Source organism: Hyperolius riggenbachi, chromosome 5 (genome assembly GCF_040937935.1).
Source record: "Hyperolius riggenbachi isolate aHypRig1 chromosome 5, aHypRig1.pri, whole genome shotgun sequence".
In the NCBI taxonomy this organism is placed as follows: domain Eukaryota; kingdom Metazoa; phylum Chordata; class Amphibia; order Anura; family Hyperoliidae; genus Hyperolius; species Hyperolius riggenbachi.
The window spans coordinates 141,046,033-141,071,915 of NC_090650.1; the positions used below are offsets into that span (position 1 = coordinate 141,046,033).

General features: G+C 42.9%; 2 protein-coding genes across 2 annotated transcripts in view; one reads left to right on the top strand and one right to left on the bottom strand.

The window, feature by feature from the left end:
• Positions 1-23,258, top strand: part of EXOSC7 (exosome component 7) — a 61,706-nt gene extending 38,448 nt beyond the window's left edge. Inside the window, exons 5-8 of the mRNA XM_068236329.1 lie at positions 858-928; positions 16,016-16,139; positions 20,965-21,120; positions 23,105-23,258. Coding sequence (XP_068092430.1) covers positions 858-928; positions 16,016-16,139; positions 20,965-21,120; positions 23,105-23,209 — 456 coding nt within the window. The 3' untranslated portion in view covers positions 23,210-23,258. The remainder of the gene's footprint in view (positions 1-857; positions 929-16,015; positions 16,140-20,964; positions 21,121-23,104) is intronic.
• Positions 1-25,883, bottom strand: part of ZDHHC3 (zinc finger DHHC-type palmitoyltransferase 3) — a 321,718-nt gene that overhangs the window by 136,123 nt on the left and 159,712 nt on the right. The gene's annotated exons all lie outside the window — the stretch shown is intronic.

Below are 25,883 nucleotides of genomic sequence, written 5' to 3' on the forward strand. Positions count from 1 at the left end.
CAATGGCTAGTAACCTCCTCCTCCTCCTGCCCAGACTGAGCTCCCATAAGCCCTTGCTACGGTGCCAAGGCACAAAAGGAGCTGTGGGCGAGGCTTGTTTAGTTTATAGGGAATTAGAGTATTAAAACAAAACCAAAAAAGTATTTGGCTTGAGGAATGCTCTATAAACTATATGAAAGGAACACAATTATGCGATGAGTAAAAGTTTATCTCGGATCCACTTTAACAGATTTTTACTGTTCAGCACGGACTGTATATGTGTATACTTGTAAGCTCTAAGCCAATAGCGCCCCTAGTGGAAATCAAGTTCACTTGTAAGTCCTAGCTCTACAAGGCCACGTTGCCTGTTGCAGCTGCTGCCTAGATTAGACTACTTCTATTGTGTTTTGACCACCTGTTGCATATGCGTAATATAGATTAATACCGCACAAGCCGCATCTCTTTTAATCTTCCCTTTTAGATCTTGTGCTTTTATGCTGTAGCATACAGCTAAAATGCGCTTATTAAAATTCTTGCTAATTCCATCATCATTTTCTTCTCATAAAAGGCTTGATATAAAGACTATTGGTAATTACAGGACCGTGAACACTACGAATTGCCACCTGACTAATTGTCCATTGTGTGTACATCTGATGAAGACTGGCGCTTTGTCAATGTTGTTCCTCCATGAGAACAAGTGAGAAATTAGCTGCCTTTCATCATGGTTTAATGCTGTGGCTGCATCATGTAGTGAGAGATCTAATGGAGTCATTTCTGTGTTTCCGTGAATCAGAGCTGCTGCTCGCAGTCTTTATAACCCCTTTTCATATGTATTGTATTGGTAATTGCATAGTGGTAATCTGTATGTTTTCATGCAGCTTTTGGAGTGTGGAGGAAACCTGTTTGACACAATATCCGTTGGCGTGAAGGCCGCACTGTTCAATGCTAGGTAAGTCGTGAATTACTATAAGTGTCAAAACCCAATCAGTGTTTCCATTATGGTCATTAAAGCATTAGTGTACTCATAAATCTGCTAATTCAATTGCAGACCGGCCTCTGGTTGGTAATGCAGCTAAAATTATGTACTAATAGCTGTCAGTGGTCTCACTTTTCACATGAAGCTTTTGATTTCTGGCCCCTCCGGTATTTATTTTAGTGTGAATTAGCACAGTATTGAAATATGTTTTCAGTAAATCTACTTCAGAAATGTTCGCAGACAGTTATTGTTCAGACAGACCCATAGCATTATACAACTGACCAGGGGCATAACTAGAAGTCCCTGGGCCCCCCCTGCAAAAATTTGAGCGGGCCCCCCCCCCCCCACCCTGGGGCCCGCTCAGGGCCGTTTTAGAGGGGCAGGAGGGGTCGCAGCATAAGAATAGAGCTTGGTAGTACGTCAGTGGGGAGGGGGGACGGTCCCCCCCTCACCTCGGGCTCTCCCCTCCGTGCTCCCCTCCTCCCTTTATGTAAGCGTCAGCAGCAGCTATAATTACCTCCATCCACCACCAGAGGTCGCCGATCTGCAAAGAGCTTGACATTACTTTCACATTACTTCCTGTTTTAACAGGAAGTAACGTGAAGCCCTTGAAGACCGGCAACCTCCGTGGTGGATGGGGGTAATTATAGCCGCTGCTGCTGATGCTTACATAGAGGCAGGAGGGGAGCGCAGAGGGGAGAGCCTGACGTGCTACCAAGCTCTCCCCTCCTTTCATGCTGCGACCCCTCCTGCCCACCCAAAACGACCATGAGCGGGCCCCAGGGGGGCTGCTTCTCCTATTGTTACGCCAGTGCAACTGACCTGCAAAATTGTCAGGATCCATGATCTTGCACAGAGCAGTATATGGTATAGCAATGTATTGTCAGATTCAATGGATTAACCCATTATTCACCAATTAGCAAAACCCGGACTGTCTACTTGTGCTTTAAATAACTTTAATATTGGCTTGCAAAATACATGACAAAACACGGTTCACAACATGTTAAAATCCTAAAACCAATCTGGACCACATGAGCTTGTATCATTTTTCACCCACTGTCCTCATGATGGTATGTTGCCGAATTGATCACCCAGCCGCAGCCTATGCAAATCAATCGGTTACCCAATCATGATTGAACAATTGTGGGCCCTCCACCCGGCGCACACCACGAGGCCTCCTCACTCATAGCAAGCTTGACAGTGCACTGTCACTCAATTAGCCTTATGGAATCAGTGAAGCAGTTCCTGATTGGTCACCATGGTTTACTGCATCTGGTATACTGTTGGTTTAAATGGAGGTATAGGCTAAACTAGTAGCTTCCAATCACCCCGATGGTTCCTTACTCCTTCTCCAACTGCCGGCCAATGAACACTTCAATGTAACAAAGTCCTTCAGATTTACATCTATTTTCTCGGCTTCAGAACTGTGCAAGCAGTGTGTGTGTGCAATTGCTAGTTTTACTCACGACCTTGCTGCCTTGACATCAGATCTCATGCGGAGGGAGTTTTATTCAGGGCTCACATAGTCCATTCGCCCGACGCTGTATAAGCGTCACCTCACTTGCGCTGATTGAACTGGCTGCTCCGGTCTCCTCTTCCCCATAGACTTGCGGAGGATCGCGGTGTTGCCCGGCGTCCCGGGATAGTGAGCGCTCACGTGGTCCACCTCGCCCCGCCCACTGACGCGTTTCACCCCGCCCACAGGGATTTCTCAAAGTGCGTGGGGTTGGCTAGTGCTGCAGCATCGTTTCCTTTTTACAGGTCATCCTCATAGCTCCTCCCTGGCTGCGGTCGGCCATCTTATTTACTGTCAAACTAAGGGCAAGCTGTGGCTCTCAAATTTCCCTTTTATTCCTCCGCATATTCGTTGATCATTTATCACTTTCAGGCATTTTCAGACACAATCAGACTATACTAGATCCAAAGTCTCTCCTTTTCTTCACTATGCCCCCATTTTGTTTCATTTTAGAAAGTATACCATGTTTAAATCGGAATTCAGTCCGTCTGGGATCCGTGTCCCCAGACGGTAGATCGAGGTTGCCTCGATTTTATACAGGTCGTTTTCAATGTCACCACCCCTGTGTGATACCTTCTGCTTCACTATTCCCTTGAAGCGTAGTACAGTAGGATCTTTATTATGGTAGCGTGCAAAGTGTGTCCCCAGCGGGCTATCTTCTTCAGCCTTCTCAATATTTTTTACACCTATTCGAGCACCCAATCGTCGTTTTGTTTTCCCTATATACAATAGGTTACACGGACATTTAATACAGTACACAACTCTTTCCGAATTGCAATTTATGTTGTCCCTGATCTCAAAGGACCTAGTCCCCTTTGCATTCATAAAAGTTTTTGTCCTCTCAACTAGGCTACACACACTGCAATTTCCACAACTGTACATCCCTACCTTTTGCGGAAACTTATTCAACCAGGTTTCTCTTTCCTTAGTCACAAATTCTGATCTTACCAACTTGTTCTTTAAATTAGGTGCTTTTCTTGCCGTCATATAAGGTCTTTCCCCCACTAAATTTCTTATTCTCCTGTCCAGTAGCAACACACCCCAATGTTTCTGCAACACTTTTTGTAAAGGGTACCAATGAGCCCCATAAGCTGTAACAAATCTAATAGGGTTCTTACCATCAGGACCACCCCCCAATTGTTTTCGGGGGGACCGACCTTTTCTCAACTCTTCCCTGTTTGTCTCCAACATTCTCTGATATTCCTTTTCCACTAAATCTTCTGGATAACCTCTCTCCTTCAGTCTTACACTCAATTCCTGTCCTTCCCTCATAAAATCTTTGTCCCGGGTACAGTTCCTTCTATGCCTATAGAACTGTCCTCTAGGGACCACTCTTTTCTGGGATTCCAGATGGAAGCTGGAATAGTGTAGCAGTGTGTTCCCTGCTGTGAGCTTCCTAAAGGTGGAGGTTATCAACCTCTCACCTTCTTTCTGAATTTTCAAATCTAGGAATGAAAGCTCTCTCTCATTCCACTCAAAGGTGAATTTCAAATTCCTCTCATTTTCCCTTAATTTCTCGATTAAACAGTTCAATTGTTCCCTGGTTCCCCGCCAGACCAGGAGCACGTCATCAATAAACCTCAGCCAGAGGCGAACATGCCTCTGGAAGAGGTCCATGGGGTCCTGCCGCTCCCACAGCCCCAGATGGAGACAAGCATAGGCCGGGGCACAGGATGCCCCCATCGACGTGCCCCTGATCTGGCGATAAAACCGGCCGTCAAAGCAAAAGCAATTGTATTCCAGGATCAACTGCAAGGCCTCAATTATAAACTCATTATGGAGTCCCGACTCCGGGAAATGCTCACGGAGGAAAAAGGACATCGCAGCTAATCCCACCTCGTGGGGTATAGAGGTATACAGGCCCTCGACATCCACACTTACAATCAAGTCCTCACCATTAACAGGGATCCCCTCCAGGACAGCCAACACGTCACCTGTATCCCTAACAAATGAGGGTAATGCCTCAACCAGAGGCTTCAACTTCCCATCAAGAAACTTACCCAGTCTCTCCAACGGGCCATCAATTCCTGACACTATTGGCCGTCCCGGAGGTCTCTCCCTATCCTTGTGTATCTTGGGGATGATGTAGAATATCGGGGCCTTAAAAGTTAAAACACTGCAGAACTCCGCCTCTCTCATCGTGAGCACTCCCAGACTCTTCCCGGTATCCACCAATGAGTTCACTCTACTTTTTATGGCCAGGAAGGGATTCTCCTTTAACCTCAGATATGTATCTTGATCACCGAGGAGTCTTAAGCATTCTTTTTTATAATGATCTTTTGTGAGAATCACGACATTACCGCCCTTATCACTAGCATGGATGATCATGTCATCCCTTTCTTTCAAAAAATCAAGGGCTTGTCTTTCCCCTGGAGTTAGATTATCACCTTTCAAAGTTCTTTTTGGGAACCAGTTCAGTTTTTCCATGTCTCTCTGCACCAGATCCCGGAAAGCTTTACATTTATAATTAAGTTGGGGCATAATTTGTGACTTTTTACAAACCTTTTGGGGACAGGGGTTCAAATATTCCGACTCAGAGGTCGTCAGTTCCTCCCTTCCTCCACTGCCTCCATCCCAGAGAGATTCCAGATCCCTGAGGGCACTTCTATCCTCAACTGACATTTGTCCCACTATAGGCCTCATTTTTTCATGAGTCTCCTCCCCCTCTTTCTGCCCACTCTGATCCTCAAATAGCAGTTTTAGGGCTACTCTTCTCAGAAAAAAAGTAAGATCTTTAAACACATTGAACTCCTCTCCTCCTGTAAACGGGGCAAATGACAGGCCTTTCTTTAGTAAATTTATACAAGCCTCCGTCAAAGTCAAATCCGTTAGATTAATTACATTATTTTCAATCGTTTGATGCTCCATTACTTCTGGCCTCTCACTGGCTGCACCCTTTTCTTTGCTTCCTTCTGAATCTCCTTCTGTGTTTTTAGTATACTTTTCACCGCTGATTCCTCTACTTCTTCCTCCTCGTCGTTTTCCCCTTTGTCTCTTCCCCCTGTTTTTTCCTGCTCTAAAAAATTCACTCCATTCTTGCCCGAACCTGACTCTCCCCTAGCTTCCTCCTCTTTCTTTTTCCTCCACTGTCTACTCCTAGATCTACTTCTGGGTCTACCCCTCTGACATTCAAAAAATTCCCCTTTGTTCCAGGATTTGACATCCTCATGGAACTTCTGTAATTTTTCCTTTTTGATTTTTTTCTTGATTCTTTTCCACATCTATTTTCAATTGTTTGTTCAATTTCTCAAATCTAGGATTTTTCTGAAAAACATCTAACTTGTCCTTACTTGCTTCAATCTCCTCTTTTAATTCACCTAGTTGAAACTCTTCCTCCTCTACTATCATTTTCATGATCGTTAATCCTCTCCTAATACAATCCTCCTTCCACTTCTCCATAAAACGATCCGTTTGCAAATGCTCTGCCGGTATAATTCGCTCTCTCAAACCCCAGGGAACTACCCGTTCCTTAATGTAAAAATTCAATGTTGAATTATCCCATTTTCTCCGAAGTGACTTGATTAATAATTTCTTATGTTCTCTAAATAGGGGTTCTATCTCCTCTTCTACTTCTGTACCTCTATTTCCAACACTGTTTTGCCCTTCAAATGCTCCACATATATCTTCCTCAATCTCTGTAGTGATAACATATGCCATGTTGGATCCACAACCAAGGAGTGGTCACCCCCTGTCTCTTAAACTGATGCTGCTGCTAAAAACAATAGTGTGTAATCGTGCTTTGCTATTCCGCAGGAAGCACCTAATTTAAAGAACAAGTTGGTAAGATCAGAATTTGTGACTAAGGAAAGAGAAACCTGGTTGAATAAGTTTCCGCAAAAGGTAGGGATGTACAGTTGTGGAAATTGCAGTGTGTGTAGCCTAGTTGAGAGGACAAAAACTTTTATGAATGCAAAGGGGACTAGGTCCTTTGAGATCAGGGACAACATAAATTGCAATTCGGAAAGAGTTGTGTACTGTATTAAATGTCCGTGTAACCTATTGTATATAGGGAAAACAAAACGACGATTGGGTGCTCGAATAGGTGAACATGTAAAAAATATTGAGAAGGCTGAAGAAGATAGCCCGCTGGGGACACACTTTGCACGCTACCATAATAAAGATCCTACTGTACTACGCTTCAAGGGAATAGTGAAGCAGAAGGTATCACACAGGGGTGGTGACCTTGAAACCGACCTGTATAAAATCGAGGCAACCTGGATCTACCGTCTGGGGACACGGATCCCAGACGGACTGAATTCCGATTTAAACATGGTATACTTTCTAAAATGAAACAAAATGGGGGCATAGTGAAGAAAAGGAGAGACTTTGGATCTAGTATAGTCTGATTGTGTCTGAAAATGCCTGAAAGTGAAAAATGATCAACGAATATGCGGAGGAATAAAAGGGAAATTTGAGAGCCACAGCTTGCCCTTAGTTTGACAGTAAATAAGATGGCCGACCGCAGCCAGGGAGGAGCTATGAGGATGACCTGTAAAAGGAAACGATGCTGCAGCACTAGCCAACCCCACGCACTTTGAGAAAGCCCCGTGGGCGGGGCGAAACGCGTCAGTGGGCGGGGCGAGGTGGACCACGTGAGCGCTCACTATCCCGGGACGCCGGGCAACACACCGCGATCCTCCGCAAGTCTATGGGGAAGAGGAGACCGGAGCAGCCAGTTCAATCAGCGCAAGTGAGGTGACGCTTATACAGCGTCGGGCGAATGGACTATGTGAGCCCTGAGTAAAACTCCCTCCGCATGAGATCTGATGTCAAGGCAGCAAGGTCGTGAGTAAAACTAGCAATTGCACACACACACTGCTTGCACAGTTCTGAAGCCGAGAAAATGGATGTAAATCTGAAGGACTTTGTTACATTGAAGTGTTCATTGGCCGGCATTTGGAGAAGGAGTAAGGAACCATCGGGGTGATTGGAAGCTACTAGTTTAGCCTATACCTCCATTTAAACCAACAGTATACCAGATGCAGTAAACCATGGTGACCAATCAGGAACTGCTTCACTGATTCCATAAGGCTAATTGAGTGACAGTGCACTGTCAAGCTTGCTATGAGTGAGGAGGCCTCGTGGTGTGCGCCGGGTGGAGGGCCCACAATTGTTCAATCATGATTGGGTAACCGATTGATTTGCATAGGCTGCGGCTGGGTGATCAATTCGGCAACATACCATCATGAGGACAGTGGGTGAAAAATGATACAAGCTCATGTGGTCCACATTGGTTTTAGGATTTTAACATGTTGTGAACCGTGTTTTGTCATGTATTTTGCAAGCCAATATTAAAGTTATTTAAGGCACAAGTAGACAGTCCGGGTTTTGCTAATTGGTGAATATTGTTCTGGGTACCCGGGTGTCTCCCCAATACTGGGTGGTGCATAATTATAAACACGAGGCCGCCGAATTTTTGTAAGGCATAGAATGAGGATTAACCCATTAGTAGCTTCAGACAAAATGTTTCTTTTGAAAGCTGCTATGCATTCTAAACCTCTGCCGGCTCTGCACTAGACAGCCGGTGGCAGGGGGAATTATAGTTATGCTTCAATATTCACACTTCACCCACCTAGTAGGCCTTATTGTAGACCAGTGGTCCTCAAACTATCCCCCCCGAGGCTTTTTACAGGCCCTCCACACACAAATGTATTACTTATAGGTGCGGCAGCAGTGCTGGCACCCCGTTTCCACATGGAAGCCAGCAAGAAGTAATTCGCTGGCTTCCACTCCGATATGGCATTAGGTGGCACTGCTGTCCAACTATATGGCAGGTTGTCACCTGTCTGGTGTGCAAAAAACATTGTGGTAGTAGTGGTGGTGGTGGTGGGGGGGTTGGGTGGTTAGAGGTAACATAAAAGCAGTGCGCGTGTGTAGGAGTGGATAATTTGCAGTCCTTGCAAGTTGCAATTACTGGGGAAAGAGGGTTGTTTTGGGGGGAATTTTGAAAATGTCTTTTGAACACAGATTGCTTTGTGTGTGTGGGATTGTATTTCAAGTGCTGTTTACACTACCTAGGTTCAATGTAATGTTTTTCTACATAATTTTATGTATGCTCCAGCCCCCCAGCCGTCTCAAGTGTGTTGACCCGGCCCTTGACTAAAAAAGGTTTGGGGACTCCTGTTGTAGACCTTTGTGCCGGTGCCTGTCCCCTACAGGTACACCACTCCTGCAAACCATAGCACAAATGGAGACGGTACACAGTTGGTTTCAGCAAACAACTGTACTAGCAGCATACAGAGGCACACGACATGTTTCGGGCAGAGCTCTTCCTCGGCTGTCAAACCTGAGGAAGGGCTCCGCCCGAAACATGTCGTGATCCTCTGTATGTTGCTAATACAGTTGTTTGCTGAAGCCAATGGTGTGCAGTCTCCATTTGTGCTATAGCAATTATAGTTACCTCTTCCAGACTGCTTCTTCTTTTCCTTTACTAGCAGCTCTGAACTTTCGACAGGTCTTCTGGGTTGTTATGATGTGATCGGGATCCAGGAGACCGTGTCAGCATTACAGCACCACCCGGTGGTGGAAAAGGGGTGATTGAAGAGATAGAAGACACTCTTCCATCACCCCTCTTCCACCACAGGGTGGCGCTGTAATGCTGTTTTACTGTATTTGGCTGCTAAAGGCTTAAAGCGGTATTGTCACCATAAAAATCAAATTTCAACAGCAACTAGTCTGAGTGTATTAAGTGATAAAGATGCTAATCCTGCATTCAAAACTTTCAAAACTTTTTCTGCTGTTAAGATTTGGAGTTATCACATACTTAAGGAGCACTGGTCCTTTAGTCGTCAGTGCCAAACAGTTGCATGCTGGGGGTTATTTTTATCTATAATATATTCCTCCTCGTCCATTTATTTCCCTACCTAGCTGCTTATCTGAAACACGATCCCCAGGCTGAGGTGACTCAGTGATTGGAGGAGTAAAGAAAAAAAGTAAAGAGCAGAAATGACATCAGGATTTAGCCTAATCTGTGGGCAAAAGACATGGTTCCCACCAGGAACAGAATTCTCTTCATTTACTATATAAAATTCACTGAAATCAAAACGTGGACAGTAGGGCTGCACGATTTTAGGGAAAAATCGAAATTGCGATTTTCTCTCAGAAATTGCAATTTCGATTTTTCCCCGATTTTTTTTTTTTTTTTTTTTTTTTTTTTTTTTTTTTTTTTTTTTTTTTTTTTCAAATGCTGGGGGGGGGGGGGGAGAGGTTGGTCCGCACTGCCCGGTCCTATCCGTAATTTTTGCTTCTGGCCCCGCTGTGCGCGGATTGGCCAGAAGCAGTGAATATGTATGAGAGTTAATGAGCGGGGAAGGGGGGGCGGATCCACTCCAGCAAGCGGCCGGGCACATGCAGCATTACCAATCACTGGCTAGCGATTAAATGACGGCAGCGGTAGGCGGAGCTGTATGCTCTGTACAGCTCCGCCTACCACTGCCGTCATTCCATCGCTAGCCAGTGATAGGTAATGCTGTATGATGTGCCTGGCCGCTCGCTCTAGTGGATCCGCCCCCCGCTCATTAACACTCATACATATTCACTGCTTCTGGCCAATCCGCGCACAGCGGGGCCAGAAGCAGTGAATATGTATGAGCGTTAATGAGCGGGGGGCGGATCCACTAGAGCGAGCGGCCAGGCACATCATACAGCATTACCTATCACTGGCTAGCGATGGAATGACGGCAGTGGTAGGCGGAGCTGTACAGAGCATACAGCTCCGCCTACCGCTGCCGTCATTCCATGCTAACCAGTGATTGGTAATGCTGTATGTGCCCGGCCGCTCGCTGGAGTGGATCCGCCCCCCCCCCCCGCTCATTAACTCTCATACATATTCACTGCTTCTGGCCAATCCGCGCACAGCGGGGCCAGAAGCAAAGTATTAAACAGCAGACCGAAAAAACCGATGGTACTGACGATCAGCAGATCGTCTTGCCACGAACCGCGGTTTCGGTTTTAAACCGAAAAACCGTGCAGCCCTAGTGGACAGTACAATACATGTGTTATGCAAGTAGATCAAGGATTTATCTGCTTATATATGTGTTTTTTTTCACTGGCATAGTATGACTAATTCTACTGCTTTAAAGCACACCTGAAGTGGGAGTAATATAGAGACGTATTTATTTCCTTGTAAACCTTGCAGATTGCCTGACAGTCCTGCTAATCATCTGCCTCTAATACCCTTAGCCATAAACCCTGAACCAGCATGCAGATCAATGCTCTGACTGAAGTCTGACTAAATTAGCTGCATGCTTGTTTCAGGTATGTAATCCAGACACCACTGCAGCGGAAGAGATCAGGACTGCCAGGCATCTGGTATTGTTTAAAGAGAAATACAGTAAATATGGCAGCCTCCATATCACGTTCACCTCAGGATAACCAAACACACACACAAAAGTTCAGTTATCGGTTTGTCATCCAAATGTGCATCAAAAAAGTAAATTGGGCCTCTTACAAAGAATGTTAAGGGCTTTTACTACTGAGCCTAATGCCAACCAAACCATTTATTGCAGTTGTTAAAGGGGCACTATGGCAAAAAAAAATATGCAAACATATACAAATAAGTACATTTTTTTCCAGAGTAAAATAAGCCATAAATTACTTTTCTCCTATGTTGCTGTCACTTACAGTAGGTAGTAGAAATCTGACAGAACCGACAAGTTTTGGACTAGTCCATCTCTTTATAGGGGATTCTTAGGGTTTTATTTATTTTCAAAAGCACTTAGTGAATGGCAGTTGCTCTGTCCAACTGCCAAAAAACTGTGTAGCGAGCAGGGAAGCTGGCCACCATCATTGTTTAAATCCTTTTTAGGGAATATCTTTATAAAGAATAAAAGCCTTGCTGAGAATCCCCTATGAAAAGATGGACTAGTCCAAAACCTGTCTGGTGCTGCACACTCCACTTCATGCACTGCATGGGTGGGACCTTTAGCCAGTGCTGCATGGGAGGAACCTTTAGCTGATACTGCACACTCCACTGCATGCGTGGGACCTTTAGCTGGTGCTGCACACTCCACTGCATGAGTGGGACCTTTAGCTGGTGTTGCACACTCCACTGCATGCACTGCATGGGTGGGACCTTTAGCCAGTGTTGCACACTCCACTGCATGAGTGGGACCTTTAGCTGGTGGCGCACACTCCACTGCATGCACTGCATGAGTGGGACTTTTAGCCAGTGTTGCACACTCCACTGCATGAGTGGGACCTTCAGCCGATGCTGTTCACTGCATGAGTGGAACCTTTAGCTGGAGCTGCACACTCCACTGCACGCACACATCTGGTGGGTCATTGACCCATGTGTAAACCAAAATTTGATTTACACTGTGATTAAGACGACCAAGAAGTCACTTATTATAACTGAGTGTATAATGTATGTGTCCCCCATTTAAAGAAGAATTATTTTCATGTCCTGCCCAGTGATGGTTGTCACTGAAAGCAACAAGAACCTAAAAGGGCTTAACTGTTCCTTACTTTATCGAAACCACAAAAGTTTTGTCTTGAGTTAGACATCAGAAAGGTTGTTCCACTTAATTTATAACCTCTGCTAGCTTTCCATTTGTGGAGACCACATCAGCTGCACAGGGAGACGATGTAAGAAATGCCTGTGATGCTCTCTGGTGCACTGCTGAGCAGTTTGAAAGCAATGGAATCCACATGTTCTGCTCCAGAATCCCTTTCTTGTAGTCTTGTTGAAAAAAAGTTTATCCAGTAGGCAGTGGGTGGAATTGTGCAATCTTATTAGCTCATCTCTGCTTCAGCACATGAAACACAGCAGGGCTGGGAGGATATGTTAAAGTTCCAAGGTTCAGTCCAGCATTTAATAGGGATTGTATGTATAAAATATCAGTTTGTCTTTAAGAAATCTCCTTATAGATAAAAGCCAAAGACAAGATTTTTTTGCTTTCAGTATTAATGGAGCTGCGGCAAAGGTGATTTTAGGTCTCTTGAAACTAGTATCAAATAGGCTTCTGTGCCACATACTAAAATAGATGTAATGCTAACAAATGAAGCACGGAAATAGCTCTCAAATGCAAGTAAGCTGCTGGAAGTCTTAATCCATGTAGATCACCTAAACTGAAGTGCAGATGTATAGAAGCACAGACTTGCTGAAACATGCTTTTACTGTACAAGCTGCAGAATGTCTCCAGGGTGAATGGAGCTATGATCTCATGTAGCCTCCTGCTGAATGGTGAGACCCCTAGAGGCCATCATTGGTTCTTTGTGGCGCTTATTAAGCCAGAAAAGCATGACAAGTGGATGTAAACAGCAAAGTCTTTTGACAATAACTTGTCTGGCAGCTTAACAGAAACAACTTGGTAATATCATCCACATAACTTAATCTTTACAGAATAGCAGCCCTAATCAATAATGAAAGTATGCTGACTTATTACGTTTGTTGCCGTAAGGAGATACAGTGTGGTAAGGTAACAGCCTTATTGCTTTACAAACAGCTTTCCTCTCTTTGATTGCAGGACCAGATTTGCATTTACCTACCTTGCCAATCCCAGGAAAAACAATAACTACTTTTACATTTGTTTAATTTGGCTGCCAGTTGTCCTATTTAAAGCGTGAGATTGCTACAGGGAAGCAAAGTGAGAGAGTCTGCACAGTGGGAACACAGAAGGCAGAAAAAATTAGTCTCTAAACCCCATTCTACACTTTACAGAATATAATATTTGTTTTCTCTGGAGCTGGGTTTTAACAGTACACTAAAATTCGTTAAAATGGCACTGTAGTAAGTAACATATAGTAGCATGCAGACAATCATTGAGGACAACCACTTTTACAGTAATTGTCCTGGTTTCAGCATTAGAAAAACTTCCTAGATCTATATATTGTTGTATATTGGTATGTATCCCTGACAGTGATGTTTAGCCTTGGCTGTTTAGCTATGCGTGATTCAGTTATATTTTGTACTGGCTTTTAGAATTCTCTGTAAACCTCTTTAATTTCAGTGGAACTACTAGTGACATAATATTTGGGGGTTGAGTGAGTGTTAATTTTTTCTACAGGCTTGCTTTAAACAAATAAGATGTGCCTGAACGTATCCTTTAATATCTACTTTGTGCACAGAAACTGTTGTTTGCTCCACCCGTGTTTCACACGCTATTATGTACAGCATTTGCTATGCTGTCAGTTGTTTTACTTAATTCACCTATTAACGGTTTTTCCTTTTATAACTGTTATTAAATATTTGACTTGTCCATGTGTAAGTTTAAATAAATGATCTAAGACATCTAGGATCTCTAGATGTGCTGGATATTTCACCCTTGTGGTGTATACGTCAAGGATAGGGAGTGCCAGATCTTTTTTTTACCTAGTTTGCTTCACCAAGAGAATAATGTGGCATGTTTGTTCTGAGGACTGAGTGATTACCCTTTAAAGGAAACCTGAAAGGATCAGAAACAGGGCCCAAAAACCCTTTAAAAAAAAAGAAGTTTCACTTACCTGGGGCTTCTGCCAGCCTCCTTTAGCCGCCCTGTACCTGTGCGGCCTTGGAACGATTCTCCGGTCCCCTGCCGCGTTTAGGTTTAGGTATCGCCAACTTTCAAGTCTATGGCCACTGCGCCTGCACGGCCCTGGCCGCATGCAACCTCGTTCGTGCTCCCCTTCGCCGGGAGTGTCCTGTGCTGTACCAAGTAAGTGAAACTTTTTTTTTTTGTCCTTTCAGGTTTCCTTTAAAGAGACGCTGAAGCGAGTCTAAATTCACTTTTTTAAGTCATGTTAAGAACTATAACCCCTGCTAAACTGCCACTATCCCGCGGGAAAACGAGGGGTTTATACCCCTCAAATCCCCTCTCCTAACTCTGGGGAGCGCTTCCTGATGAGACAGAGCTTATGACTGTAGCTTTGCCTCTCAGCGCGTCAATGCCCGCTAATCACCGCCTCTCCCCACCCCTCTCAATCTTCCTTCACAAAGAGGGGCAGGGGAGAGGCGGTGATCCGCGCGGCGATTGACGCACATGGAGGCAGAGCTGCAGCTGAAAGCTCTGCCTCCATGAGCAGCAAAATCCATGACCAAGAAAGTCGTGGATTCTGCAGGGGGGATTTGGGGGGTATAAACTCCTCGTTTTGCCGCGGGATAGTGGTGGTTTAGCAGGGGTTATAGTTCTTAACATTAAAAACGGCAGTTCAGAGCGGTTTTGCAGGCGTTTTTGTTACAGAAGTTGTTCAGTAACAGCTTTACTGTAACAATATCTGAAATCTACTACACCAAAAACTCTTCACAAAACCGCAAAATGCTAAGTGAAACGCTACAGAAAAATAAAGTGTTTCAAAATCTGCTAGCATTTTGCGGATCTGCTAGCGGGTTTTGGTGCGCACCGGGCCTCAGTCTTAACAAAATAAGATAAACATTAAAGTCCTATTCAATTGTATCTAACCTTTGGCCACCCTGGGGTATGGTTTATCACTCTCTAAAGTTACTCACATACTTTAATAAACACCTAAAAAAGGAATCCCAGGCACTGTCCAAATTCAGTATTTAATGTTAACCGCAGATTTGCAAGTTCATACGACAGTGCAGACATGCCTTAAAAGCCTAACAAACTGTTAGGAAAGTGCATGCTCTAGGGGTGAGGGAGCCAAAAGCACAGGTCAGACCGGCACTACAGCCGTTTCGTGTCCAATCAGACTCTTGTTCACATGTTGGTCTGGCCGCCATGGATCCTGTTGACATTTTCTTTGTTTGCCCTTGTCGTATGGTGACCTGCACATGAGCTTCCCTACTTAAAGGGATACTGTAGGGGGGTCGGGGGAAAATGAGCTGAACTTACCCGGGGCTTCTAATGGTCCCCCGCAGACATCCTGTGTTGGTGCAGCCACTCCCCAATGCTCTGGCCCCGCCTCTGGTTCACTTCTGGAATTTCTGACTTTAAAGTCAGAAAACCACTCCGCCTGCGTTGCCGTATCCTCGATCCCGCTGATGGCACCAGGAGCATACTGCGCAGACACAGACCATACTGGGCTTCTGCTATACACTCCTGGTGACATCGGCGGGAGCGAGGACACGGCAACGCAGGCGCAGTGGTTTTCTGACTTTAAAGTCAGAAATTCCAGAAGTGAACTGGAGGCGGGGCTGGAGCATCGGTGAGTGGCTGCGCCAACACAGGATGTCTGCGGGGGACCATCAGAAGCCCCGGGTAAGTTCAGCTCATTTTCCCCCGACCCCCCCTAACAGTATCCCTTTAATAGGTGTGTACAAAGGAGAAGAGCCTTCTAAAGTGTTTGCTAAATCTTCATAGATTGATTCTGTGTTTTGTTAATTAGGTGCTTTATAACTGCTTTATAACTGCATAAAATTCAAAATTTTCCATTTTTAGAAGTTTCTCAGTTGCCTGAAAATGTAGAAGAGTTTTTGTTAGGAACATAAAATTTGGCAAGTAAGCAATACCAAACAAAATAGCACGGCCATTGTTTTACAATAGTTGCAAGTATATTAGGTATAAGACTTTTTAATCTACCCTTATAGAGCGGGCATCTACTGTATAATTTATCCCAAGAACAATATTTTATGTAAACTAACTGTTCTTACTGTTTGTGTAAACTAGGATACCAAAGGTGCGTGTTCTGGAAGATGATGAAGGAACTAAAGATATTGAATTGTCAGATGATCCTTATGATTGCATGCGTCTGAGTGTAGAAGGTGTCCCTTGTATTGTCACGCTAAACAAGGTAAATATTTACTCATGCACGGATTTGTAAATGTCTGTAGCTTGTCTTCATACACTTCCTGTTTCTAAAGATATTGAAAAGAGCATAAAGGCACTATTTAAAATGAACCCTTAAGCATTTCTGGTATTACGTTAAAGTGGACCTGACCTCTAAATATCAAATTAAACCATTGCAAACCTTGTTTAAAACTGTAGGCAAAAACATTAGTATATATGGCAACCAATATTTCAATAAAATCTATAATATAACATACATGAATTCCCCCCTCCCCTCTATGACGTTCATTGCTGGTCAAATCTGCCAACACGATTGAATGTCTTTGCTGGTCAAATCTGCCGACACGATTGAATGTCTTTGCTGGTCAAATCTGCTGACACGATTGAACGTCTTTGCTGGTCAAATCTGCCCACATGATTGAACATGTTTTCCTAAGATTTTGTACTGAAATCTGGTCGTGAATTGGCCTGTGGTGTATGGGCATGTAACAGATCTCAATGGACAATGAAACCTCGCACTGCCAAGGGCAAATTACAGTGTAAAAATCACACTGGCAGCAGAGCACACACAAAAGCAGAGTATAAAGCTGACAGAGGATAGACAATAATACAGAGCAGAAAAATGACAGGCTGGAAAACACAGCAGACATTACATACACAGGCACAGCCAGATGACATCACTGTAACTGTACGCTATCACAGGCTAATTTGCATACTGATTGGAGAAAGGAGCTGCTTGAGGAAGGAGGGGCTGGAGGAAGTAGAAATCAACTGGATGGCACTGTAAACTTGCCAACCAACATATGGCTGCACACACTGCACTAGAAAGCAGTAACAGAAATAAGGACATCTGACAGGTATATTACAGCAAACATACATTTTTATTAATTAAAGCAGTATTAAGCAACACATCAGATATTTTTACAGTGTCAAATTTTAAGGACAGTTCCACTTTAAGCATTTAAAGGGTATTACTTTTACTTACTTATTTTTTTCTCTGCTTAAGTACTTTTCTGGGAAATCTTTCTGCTCCATTTACCGTTAATCTCTATTGCCTATTGTTGCGTCTAAATTCAGCAGGTCCCTGCGTACGTCAGTGGTCTCTAATTACACAATTCTGTATGGTACAACCTTCCTGGTTAAAGAATAGGTGAGGCTGGAAGGAATATGATGCTGGAGCCATGAAATACATTGCTTTGCTATTGAGGCCACTAGTTATATAGTAAATTTTGAAATAAAATTCCACTTTTATTAAAGAAAAAAACTGTAAATACATCAGTGCTGCTCAACTCTTTTTGTTTATATGCCAGTTAAACTACAGCAATATAACCTCTGTCAGAAGATTAACCTATTACTTTAAAAGTGAGGCAGTCTTCACGTCACTCATCGGAGTAGTCCAGACAGGTTGAAGTGACTTGCAGTCGACAGAACATGACCACTGAAAAGGCAGTTTCCATCTCAGTTTCAGGAGGTGCATGTTCTTCACTGTCACTAGATTGGATACGCAACTAATGATCAAGAATGGGAAGGTAGTGGAACCAAAGCTGGTCTTCACATAGTTATCTTAGTTCGTTATCGTAATAACTCCAGTCTAACAGATGTATAGTAGACATGGTATGCTTAGTAGACATGGCATTCTTAACTTTGTAGCACAAGTTGAAAATCCTGCCAGCCGTTGGTCTTCAACTTTGTGAAAATCATTCTGTTTTAATTTGTAGATTGCACTTTTTTGCCAGCACAAATGTGTAATATCTTTAGAGTATAGAATGCCAAAATATTTATCTCCATGTATGAGATATTGGCTGCACAGGATAGGCAATCTTGTGACTCATATTCCACACCTGCACTGACTGACTAATGGTGATGGTCAGTAGTAGTGCTGGTGTTTTCGATTTCGGAATCCTGTATTTAGAAACCTGAATTATGCCGAACACTGCACTTCAGGATCCACGGTAGTGGACTGGATCACAGGTTTGTGGTCTACGTTTCACTTCACTTTATTCTGATGCTTCTTCCTTCCAAGCTGGAAGTTGGAAGCATCAGTCACACGAGGCACGGCTTGAACTGCAAGTGAGTGACCACCCCAAGCCAGTCCACTGCTCTGGGTGATGAAGTGCGGTGTGCGGCATAATTTAGGTTTCCAAATGCAGGATCCCGAATTTGAACACCAACACTAGTCAGGAGGCTGACAATCCCAACTGACACTCTCTGTTAGCAATACAGTACTGTAGAATAGCTGTGTTTAGTATGCAAGAAAAAAATAGTGTAAGCAACTTAAAACAATGTTTGCCATGAATGCTTACAAAGTGTAAAGATCAGCTAAAGAGATTGAACTTCATCGTAGTGGTTACCACCCATAGACTATGGGCCATATGCAAGTAACTTTTTTACCTGAGTTTTCTCCTAGGAGATATTTTCACAACTTTTAAACCACCAGCAAACAAGAAAATACTCAGAATAATTAGGTTATTTTAAATCGAAGATGAAAAATTATCTTCTAGGAGAAAACCTCAGGAGAAAAAGTGAATTGCATATGGCCCAATATGTCTGTTTACAATCTCTATTTAGTATGAGGGAAATTCTTAATGGTTTATTTAGATTTAATCTCCTTAGTACACGCTATACACTATGTAGCTGAGGTTGAAAGGAGTTGAAACAGGTTATCAGTCTTTTCGGTTGCATTTACTCTTTTCAGCCTCCATGCCACAAAGTATTATGAAATATGATTTCAGCAGTTCTAGATGTACGCAGTGGTCCCAAAGGCAAAATGAACTCTTTGCATGGTGATCCCGGCATCACCTGAAACAAGCATACAGCCAGTGTGGTCAGAATCTAGTCACAGCACTGTATACTTGTTCTGGGTCAGTCAGAAGTATTAGCTGTTTGGGAGATCCAGACTATATTCATTGTTTAAAAGGAATACATATGGCAGCCTTTATAGTCCTCTTAGCAGAGGGTCATTTTAAAAAGGTAGTATTGTACTTTGCAGTGCTTTTACCAAGGGACTTTAAGGTTGCATGTAGTTAGCTACATAAAATCCTTGTGGTTCAGGGTCTTCATTATTTTATTGGGTGCCCTGTACTTGTAGGACGAGGCTCAAACAGATTGCAGTATACCAGCCTTTCAAAACAAGGTACAGGATTCAACTAGTTATATAGAAGCACTATGGATTGCTCCAAAAGATTGCCACATTTATGGCCCACATGAAGTCTTAAGTCAAATAAGCTATTTAGATTCCGCATTGTAGTAGCTTTACAAATGGAAATATGATGCTATGTGTTCTCATGTACATTCCTGCTTAGCCCTAGTGAATTTGATTCCTGCTGTCATGCCTCTCCTCCTCCTTTATGCCAAGCCTTTCCTTCACCAGCCCCCCTCACTCCAAATCCCTTGAATATAATTGGCTGGCCTCTGCATAAAAAGCGAGGCCAGTCAGGTATCAGGTGGGATAGGGGAGGGAGTTGGTAGTCAAGTCCATATTTAGATTCCGCTATCATCATAGGGGCATGGTAGGGATCAGCAGAGATCATCTGTGGCACCAGCCAGTGTTCATGAAGTTGGAAGGTTGCCTGATGCTTAGCCTTAATACCACACATACTTACTTTAATTGCTCACTAAGAACTTTGGCCTTACCTGTTTGTGATAGACGGTAGTTTGGTGTATCAATCTGAGGATGAAAAAAAGAGAGCAGTAAATTGTTACCTCTAGACGACAAAAATGTAAGAACAAACATGTTAGTAATAACATTACGCTATCACTATATTCTAAAAGTATAGATCTTTAATGTATTCTCACAATAAAATCCACTCACTAAAAAGTATACATTCTGAAACACTGAATACATGTACATGCACCTAATCCTATTTACAAAGCATTATAAGCCATTGCAAATGCCTAATCATATCTAATGCTGTATGCCTTGTAAATTAGATCTTGGCCTAGAAATTAGATATTCTATAAAGTCTCTTAGACAAGACCGAGAACGTTTATATCGCACTTTTCTCCTGGGGGACTCAAATCGCTTCAGGGCTACAGTCACTTGCTCCACGCTCAACCAGGATCATTACGGAGCCTTGCTCAAAGACTCCTTATTGTTTTACATACTGACTTGAGCCGGGAATCGAACCAAAGGCAGAAATCCCTCATCCCATAAATTACACTCTGCCTATTATACAAATGTTGTAGCTAAATACTCTAACCCTTACCTACCAAGCTCGGTTTAATGTGGCCCCTCCAGATCATTACAAACATAATTTCTGTTCTGCAAGCAAACTGTCTGCTCATCCACTAGTCATCTCCTCCTATTACTAAATGTAAGACTTTTCGCTAACCACTCTTTTGGAACATAATTCCACAATCCACTGAGCACTTATCAAACCCCCAGATATTCAAGCACAACCTTAAAAGCTACTTTGTTAGGCAAACATTTAAAGTGGGATTAAACTCCCTAAACTATAATTGAAGTACCTACTCTTAGGTACCGTATATTAAAGAACATTTGAAAGTAAGAACATTTACTTTCAATGCAGACAGCAGTAAAAATGTGCACTTTTCTTATCTGCAAACAGACTATAGGCAATCCTCGCTACCCAGGGAGAATTCTCTTTGGTTCACTGGTTGAAGGAGGATTCCCATTGGTCTGTTGAGTCCAGTCTATAGTCACCATATCGATATATCTAAGTTTGTACTGCTTTTTGTATTTGCTTTTAATTTTTTTGCAGAGTATTCTTAAGTGGACTCACCAGCAGCTATATAATTGACAGAATGTTTCTGTGATAGAGAAATATAATTCTTACATTTTATTTAAGATATCATTTTGTTTTGTACAGATAGGTCATCGCCACGTGGTAGATGCCACATTACAAGAAGAAGCCTGCTCTTTGGCCAGCCTCCTGGTTGCTGTAAACAGTAAGGGTACTGTGACGTGCATAAGAAAAATGGGCAAAGGCAGCCTGGACCCTGAAAGTATTTTTGAAATGATTGAGGTAAAAGCATAACTGTTTTTTTTTTTTTTTTTTGGGGGGGGGGGGTTGTTTGTTTTTTGAGAAATTGAAATCTGGTGCACCAAAAATACAATACTGTCCACAATCAGATTGTGAGCAATGCTTAACCATACATGGGCTGATGTGGTGGACTGATCCTGTTTCTGCACTAAATTGATCCTGTCGACAGGACATTCAGTGTTCATTCCAATTTCAACACCCGCACCCAACTAAGATAGTTTCTTGCACGAATAGCTTGATAATTATTGAAAACAGACTTTAACTACTGCATAATGTCTCATTAACATATCTGTTTTTTTGTAAATTAAAATAGCATCACTACCCACAGCTTTTATGAATATTCATTCATGTAATTTTCTCATCTTTCTTCGTAGGGTTCTGATTACGAACCAGGTCATTGTATAATCAGCAAGACACATGTAGAACTACTCCATTTTCACTTGCATCAGTGTTATTCTAGTGCACCTTTAATACTGGTTATTCATAACTTTTTTTTTTTTTTTTTGTTCCACTAAAATTTTCTCTTTTACTTCCAAATTAGAGAAATCTACCAGAAGGCCAAATGTATGTGGGCACTCTTTGTAATTAATGGGTTTGGCTTTCTCAGTCAGACCTTAAATTCACTAAAGGTGTGCATACATCTAGCGATGTATGGGCAGATCAACCAAGAGACAGATCTCTCTCTGATCAGATCTGATCAGTGAGAGATCTGCTGGCTGTCCATACACCACAAGTCAATTCCCGATCGACTTCAGCATGAAATCTTGTGGGAATCTGCTTTTTTATGCCGCATTCGCTGTCTCTGTTGCTGTCTCCTCAAATGTTAATGCTCCTTCCTCATCATTGGCATCTCACATGGCTTCTATGCATAGCACATCACACACACCAGTGTGTCAGCCATGTGGGACCCAAATATGCAGAAGAAGAAGCAGCTGGACTCATTGGCTGGACAGGTGAGAGCTTTTAATGCATGGGGGGGCACATTAACATTTAGAGGGACAACGGTGGATCTGTCACTTGTCACCCATATCGCACTGCGTTACTGCCGTGCACTTGGTCGACCACGTCAGCCTGAGATTTTTCCAGCTTGCGTGTTAGATGCGACAACTTGCTTGATGATTTGCATTCTGCCATAGGGCAAAATGCGGTTTGCGATTATAGTGGCGCTCAGTGACTAATTTGAGCAATAGCTGAAGCTCAAATTAGCAGAAAAACAAGGTAAATCGGCTGCAACTCAGTGGGAAAAGTATTTAACACGACCATTTTCAGCAGGAGCAGCGTGAGCCGTCTTTCCGCTGACTGCAGAGGAAATTAAGACTAGAAACAGAAACTGGCATTAACTGTTTTTGAGTGGAACGCCTAAAGCAGGGGTCCCCAGGGTCGGGTCAACATACTTCAGACTGCTGGAGGGCCGGAGTATACATAAAATGATGTATAAGTCTTTGTGGACCAGACAGTGAAGCATACCCAGGTGACAACCTGCAGTCCAATTGGACAGCAGTGTCACCTGATGTGGAATTTGATTGGAAACCAGCGAATTACTGCTTTCTGGCTTCCATGTTGATGGGTGGTGCAAGCACTGCTATTCTATATGCGGACCAACAATATTTAAAGATGTTGCTGACAGCATCTATAAGTAATACATTTTGTGTGTGGGGAGCCAGTAAAAAAGCCTCAGGGGGCCACACTCGGTCCGCGGGCCTTAATTTGAGGACCACTGGCCTAAAGTAAAGCTATCATTGTATGTAGAGAGTGTGTAAACTCTGAACCGTTGTTGTGGCAAAAGATCTTGTGACCTGTCAAAATTATGCACAAGTGCGTTTTATTACTATGAAAGAATGGGGGAATCAAATTGATTTATCCTGACTACTGCATATTTATTACAAACACGCGGTGCACACATGTAACCGTATGAGGTCAGATGTAATACGGCATCTTGGAGTTTAACTATTTTCTTTCTTCACAGACAGGAAAGCGTGTTACAAAGTCCTTACACCTGTCTCTGCAGAGCACATTGAACCAGGAAGAAAGTGCTGGGAAAAAAAGACAAAAGATTGGCTTCCTGAGGTGAACTGTGATATTTGATATTTTGATGGAAAATAAAGATATTTTTTACACAAGCTGGTTAGTGTTTTATTTACGTCCCTGTTTCTTTGATACAGAAATACTAAGCAAAAAAAGCTGCCTGAGGTGTGTAGACTAGCGGCACATGTATGTATTCTCAAACATGGCTGCATTTTCTGCCATGCGTTGAGGCAACAGAACTCCCTAATAACTAGTGGCGTAAATAAATAGTGGTGGCATTACCTATAGCAGCCAGTAGAGCTATGCAATCCATGTCTGCCTCTCAAGGTTTATTGATTGATCAGTCTTTAGAACACAGCCAAATAGTAAGAGCCTAATGCCTGGTCCGCACGATGCAATTTCCATCAGATTGACAGTCGGATTGATCATTTCCGGCCTCTCCGATCTGATTTCTGATCAATTTTGCAATCACTTCTATACAAAATCAATCAGAAAAATGATCGGAAATCAGATTGGACCTGTTGGAAATTGTTTCGACCATCAATCTGACTGGCAGTTGCATGGGAGTATACCAGGCATAACATACACACGTAGATGGCAAACTAATAGATCCCACTCTGATCTGAATCTCAGAGAGGGATTGAATTCTTCCACACACCGCACACAGATTTTTAATAAATGGTCATGAAATCTTTTAATCCACAATGTTGCACTGATTTAATGCTGCTCTTGTGCTTCCTTCGATCGATGGAGAATTTCCATCCGATCAATAATTTTGTATTGATTTTTAGAAAAATTCATTGAAATTACAATTGATGTGGCATAATCTATTCTCAGATTCCCTCAAATCTGCTGGTAACAGACCATGAAAATCGATGCATGAATGGCCTGCATAAGAGGACTAGCTAAAAAAGTAAAGTTATGTTCCATCCCAGTCTGAAGAGAACAGAACATAATTTTTTTTTATTTTTTTTTATTTTATTTATACTGTTTTCAGTAGAGCAAGACCCTTTACTTAGTTTAACATTTTTTATTTTATTTATTTTTTTTTTAGCTTTTTCTCAACGTTTTGATTTTTCTCAGTAGACAAAATGTGTAAGTGAAACTGCTAATTTCCAGTAGCCAGACAAAGGTCAGCTTTCAATTTCAAACTTTTACTGTAGATTTTTTTTTATTTTGGCTGTGTGCAGCACATTAAAGGGATACCTAAAGTCAGATATTTTTTTTTTTTTTTAAAGCAGTTTTACTTACCTGGGGCTTCTACTGGCCCCCTGCAGTCGCCCTGTGCCCTTACGCCTCAACGATCCTCCAGTCCCCGCCACGGCTCAGTTTCGCTTTCTGCGACATAGCATGTCGCCAGCCACTGCGCCTGCTCTGGCCACAGGAGTCCTCGTTCGCACTCCCGTTGCCTGGAGCATCCTGCACAGGCGCAGCACGAGAAAATCTCTACTGAGGTTGCAGTAGGCTTGGTCACCGAAAGCCAAACTGAGACGGGGGACCGGAGGATTGTTTAGTACCAGTGTGGGCACAGGGTGACTGCAGAGGGCCAGTAGAAGTCCCAGGTAAGTAAAACTGCCCCTTTTTTATCTGACTTAAGTATCCCTTTAATAGCAAGCCTCCCTAACACTGCTACTGCCTACTGAGTGTGCTCTAGTGGCTGCCTTGCAAGCGCTTTGAGTCCAACAGGAGAAAAGTGCTATACAAAAAAAGGAATTATTATTATATATTTTTACTTGTCATTTAAAAAAATAATGTTCATGCAGTTCTGCTATTCACACATTACACTGCATTACATGATCAGACAGGCGAAACCACTAAGAGCAAGCTCACACTTGGTGCGCTTTGGGGGCGACCAGTCGGCGGTGGGAAAAGTGCTAGTACAGTGGATCCCTATGAGGGTGATCCCACCGCAGCATTGCAAGTTGCACTGCATGCAACATTTTCTGAGTGATTGCACTTGAAGGACTGTTGCAAAATCCCACATTCCTTCAAAATCTCTTATCTCTTCCTATTCAGTCAGTTTGGTGTGTTATTCCCTCTTCATAATTCCTTCTTAGTGTGTTGCTGGAAAAGTAATGTTGCTTATGAACAATCTTCCAGAAAAAGCATCAACACCAATATATCTTCCACCACTAGCACAATTACTCCATCCAGTGCACAGCTTGATCAACAGCGACTATCTCCATTGCAAAAGGAAGCTTACCAGGTCTACAAAAAAAAATCCACATGCTGCAGAAGAGACTGCCAGGGGTAAAGTTCCAGTCTTCAGCATTACCTTACCACTTGGAACAGCGGGTGGACCCTCTTTTTTCACTAATCAGAACACTGGCATACCCGCTACTCCCCTTGCAGGCTGGAAGGCTGAACTATGTGTGTGGCTGTCTTTTCAAATACAGGAATAGAAAAAAAAAATCCAGAGTTATAGATCACAACTGCAGGGAATACCACTTGAAGGATGCCCACAGACATAATACTTTGACTGATCAGGTAGAGCTAGTACCATGTGTTAATATTAATGTCAGCTGGATAATCCCCATTCATTGCAGCACTCCTGCCTAAAGTTTCTTTGCTGAGGCAATGGATTTTCCACTGTCTATAAAGCCCAGAAATAGTATATCAGTATGCCTTAGATTATAAAAGGCTTGTGCGCACGCTAAATAATACTGTATTTGGTCAAAACAATTGTTCTGCAAAATCTTGGTCCAGAATCAAATGTGCGT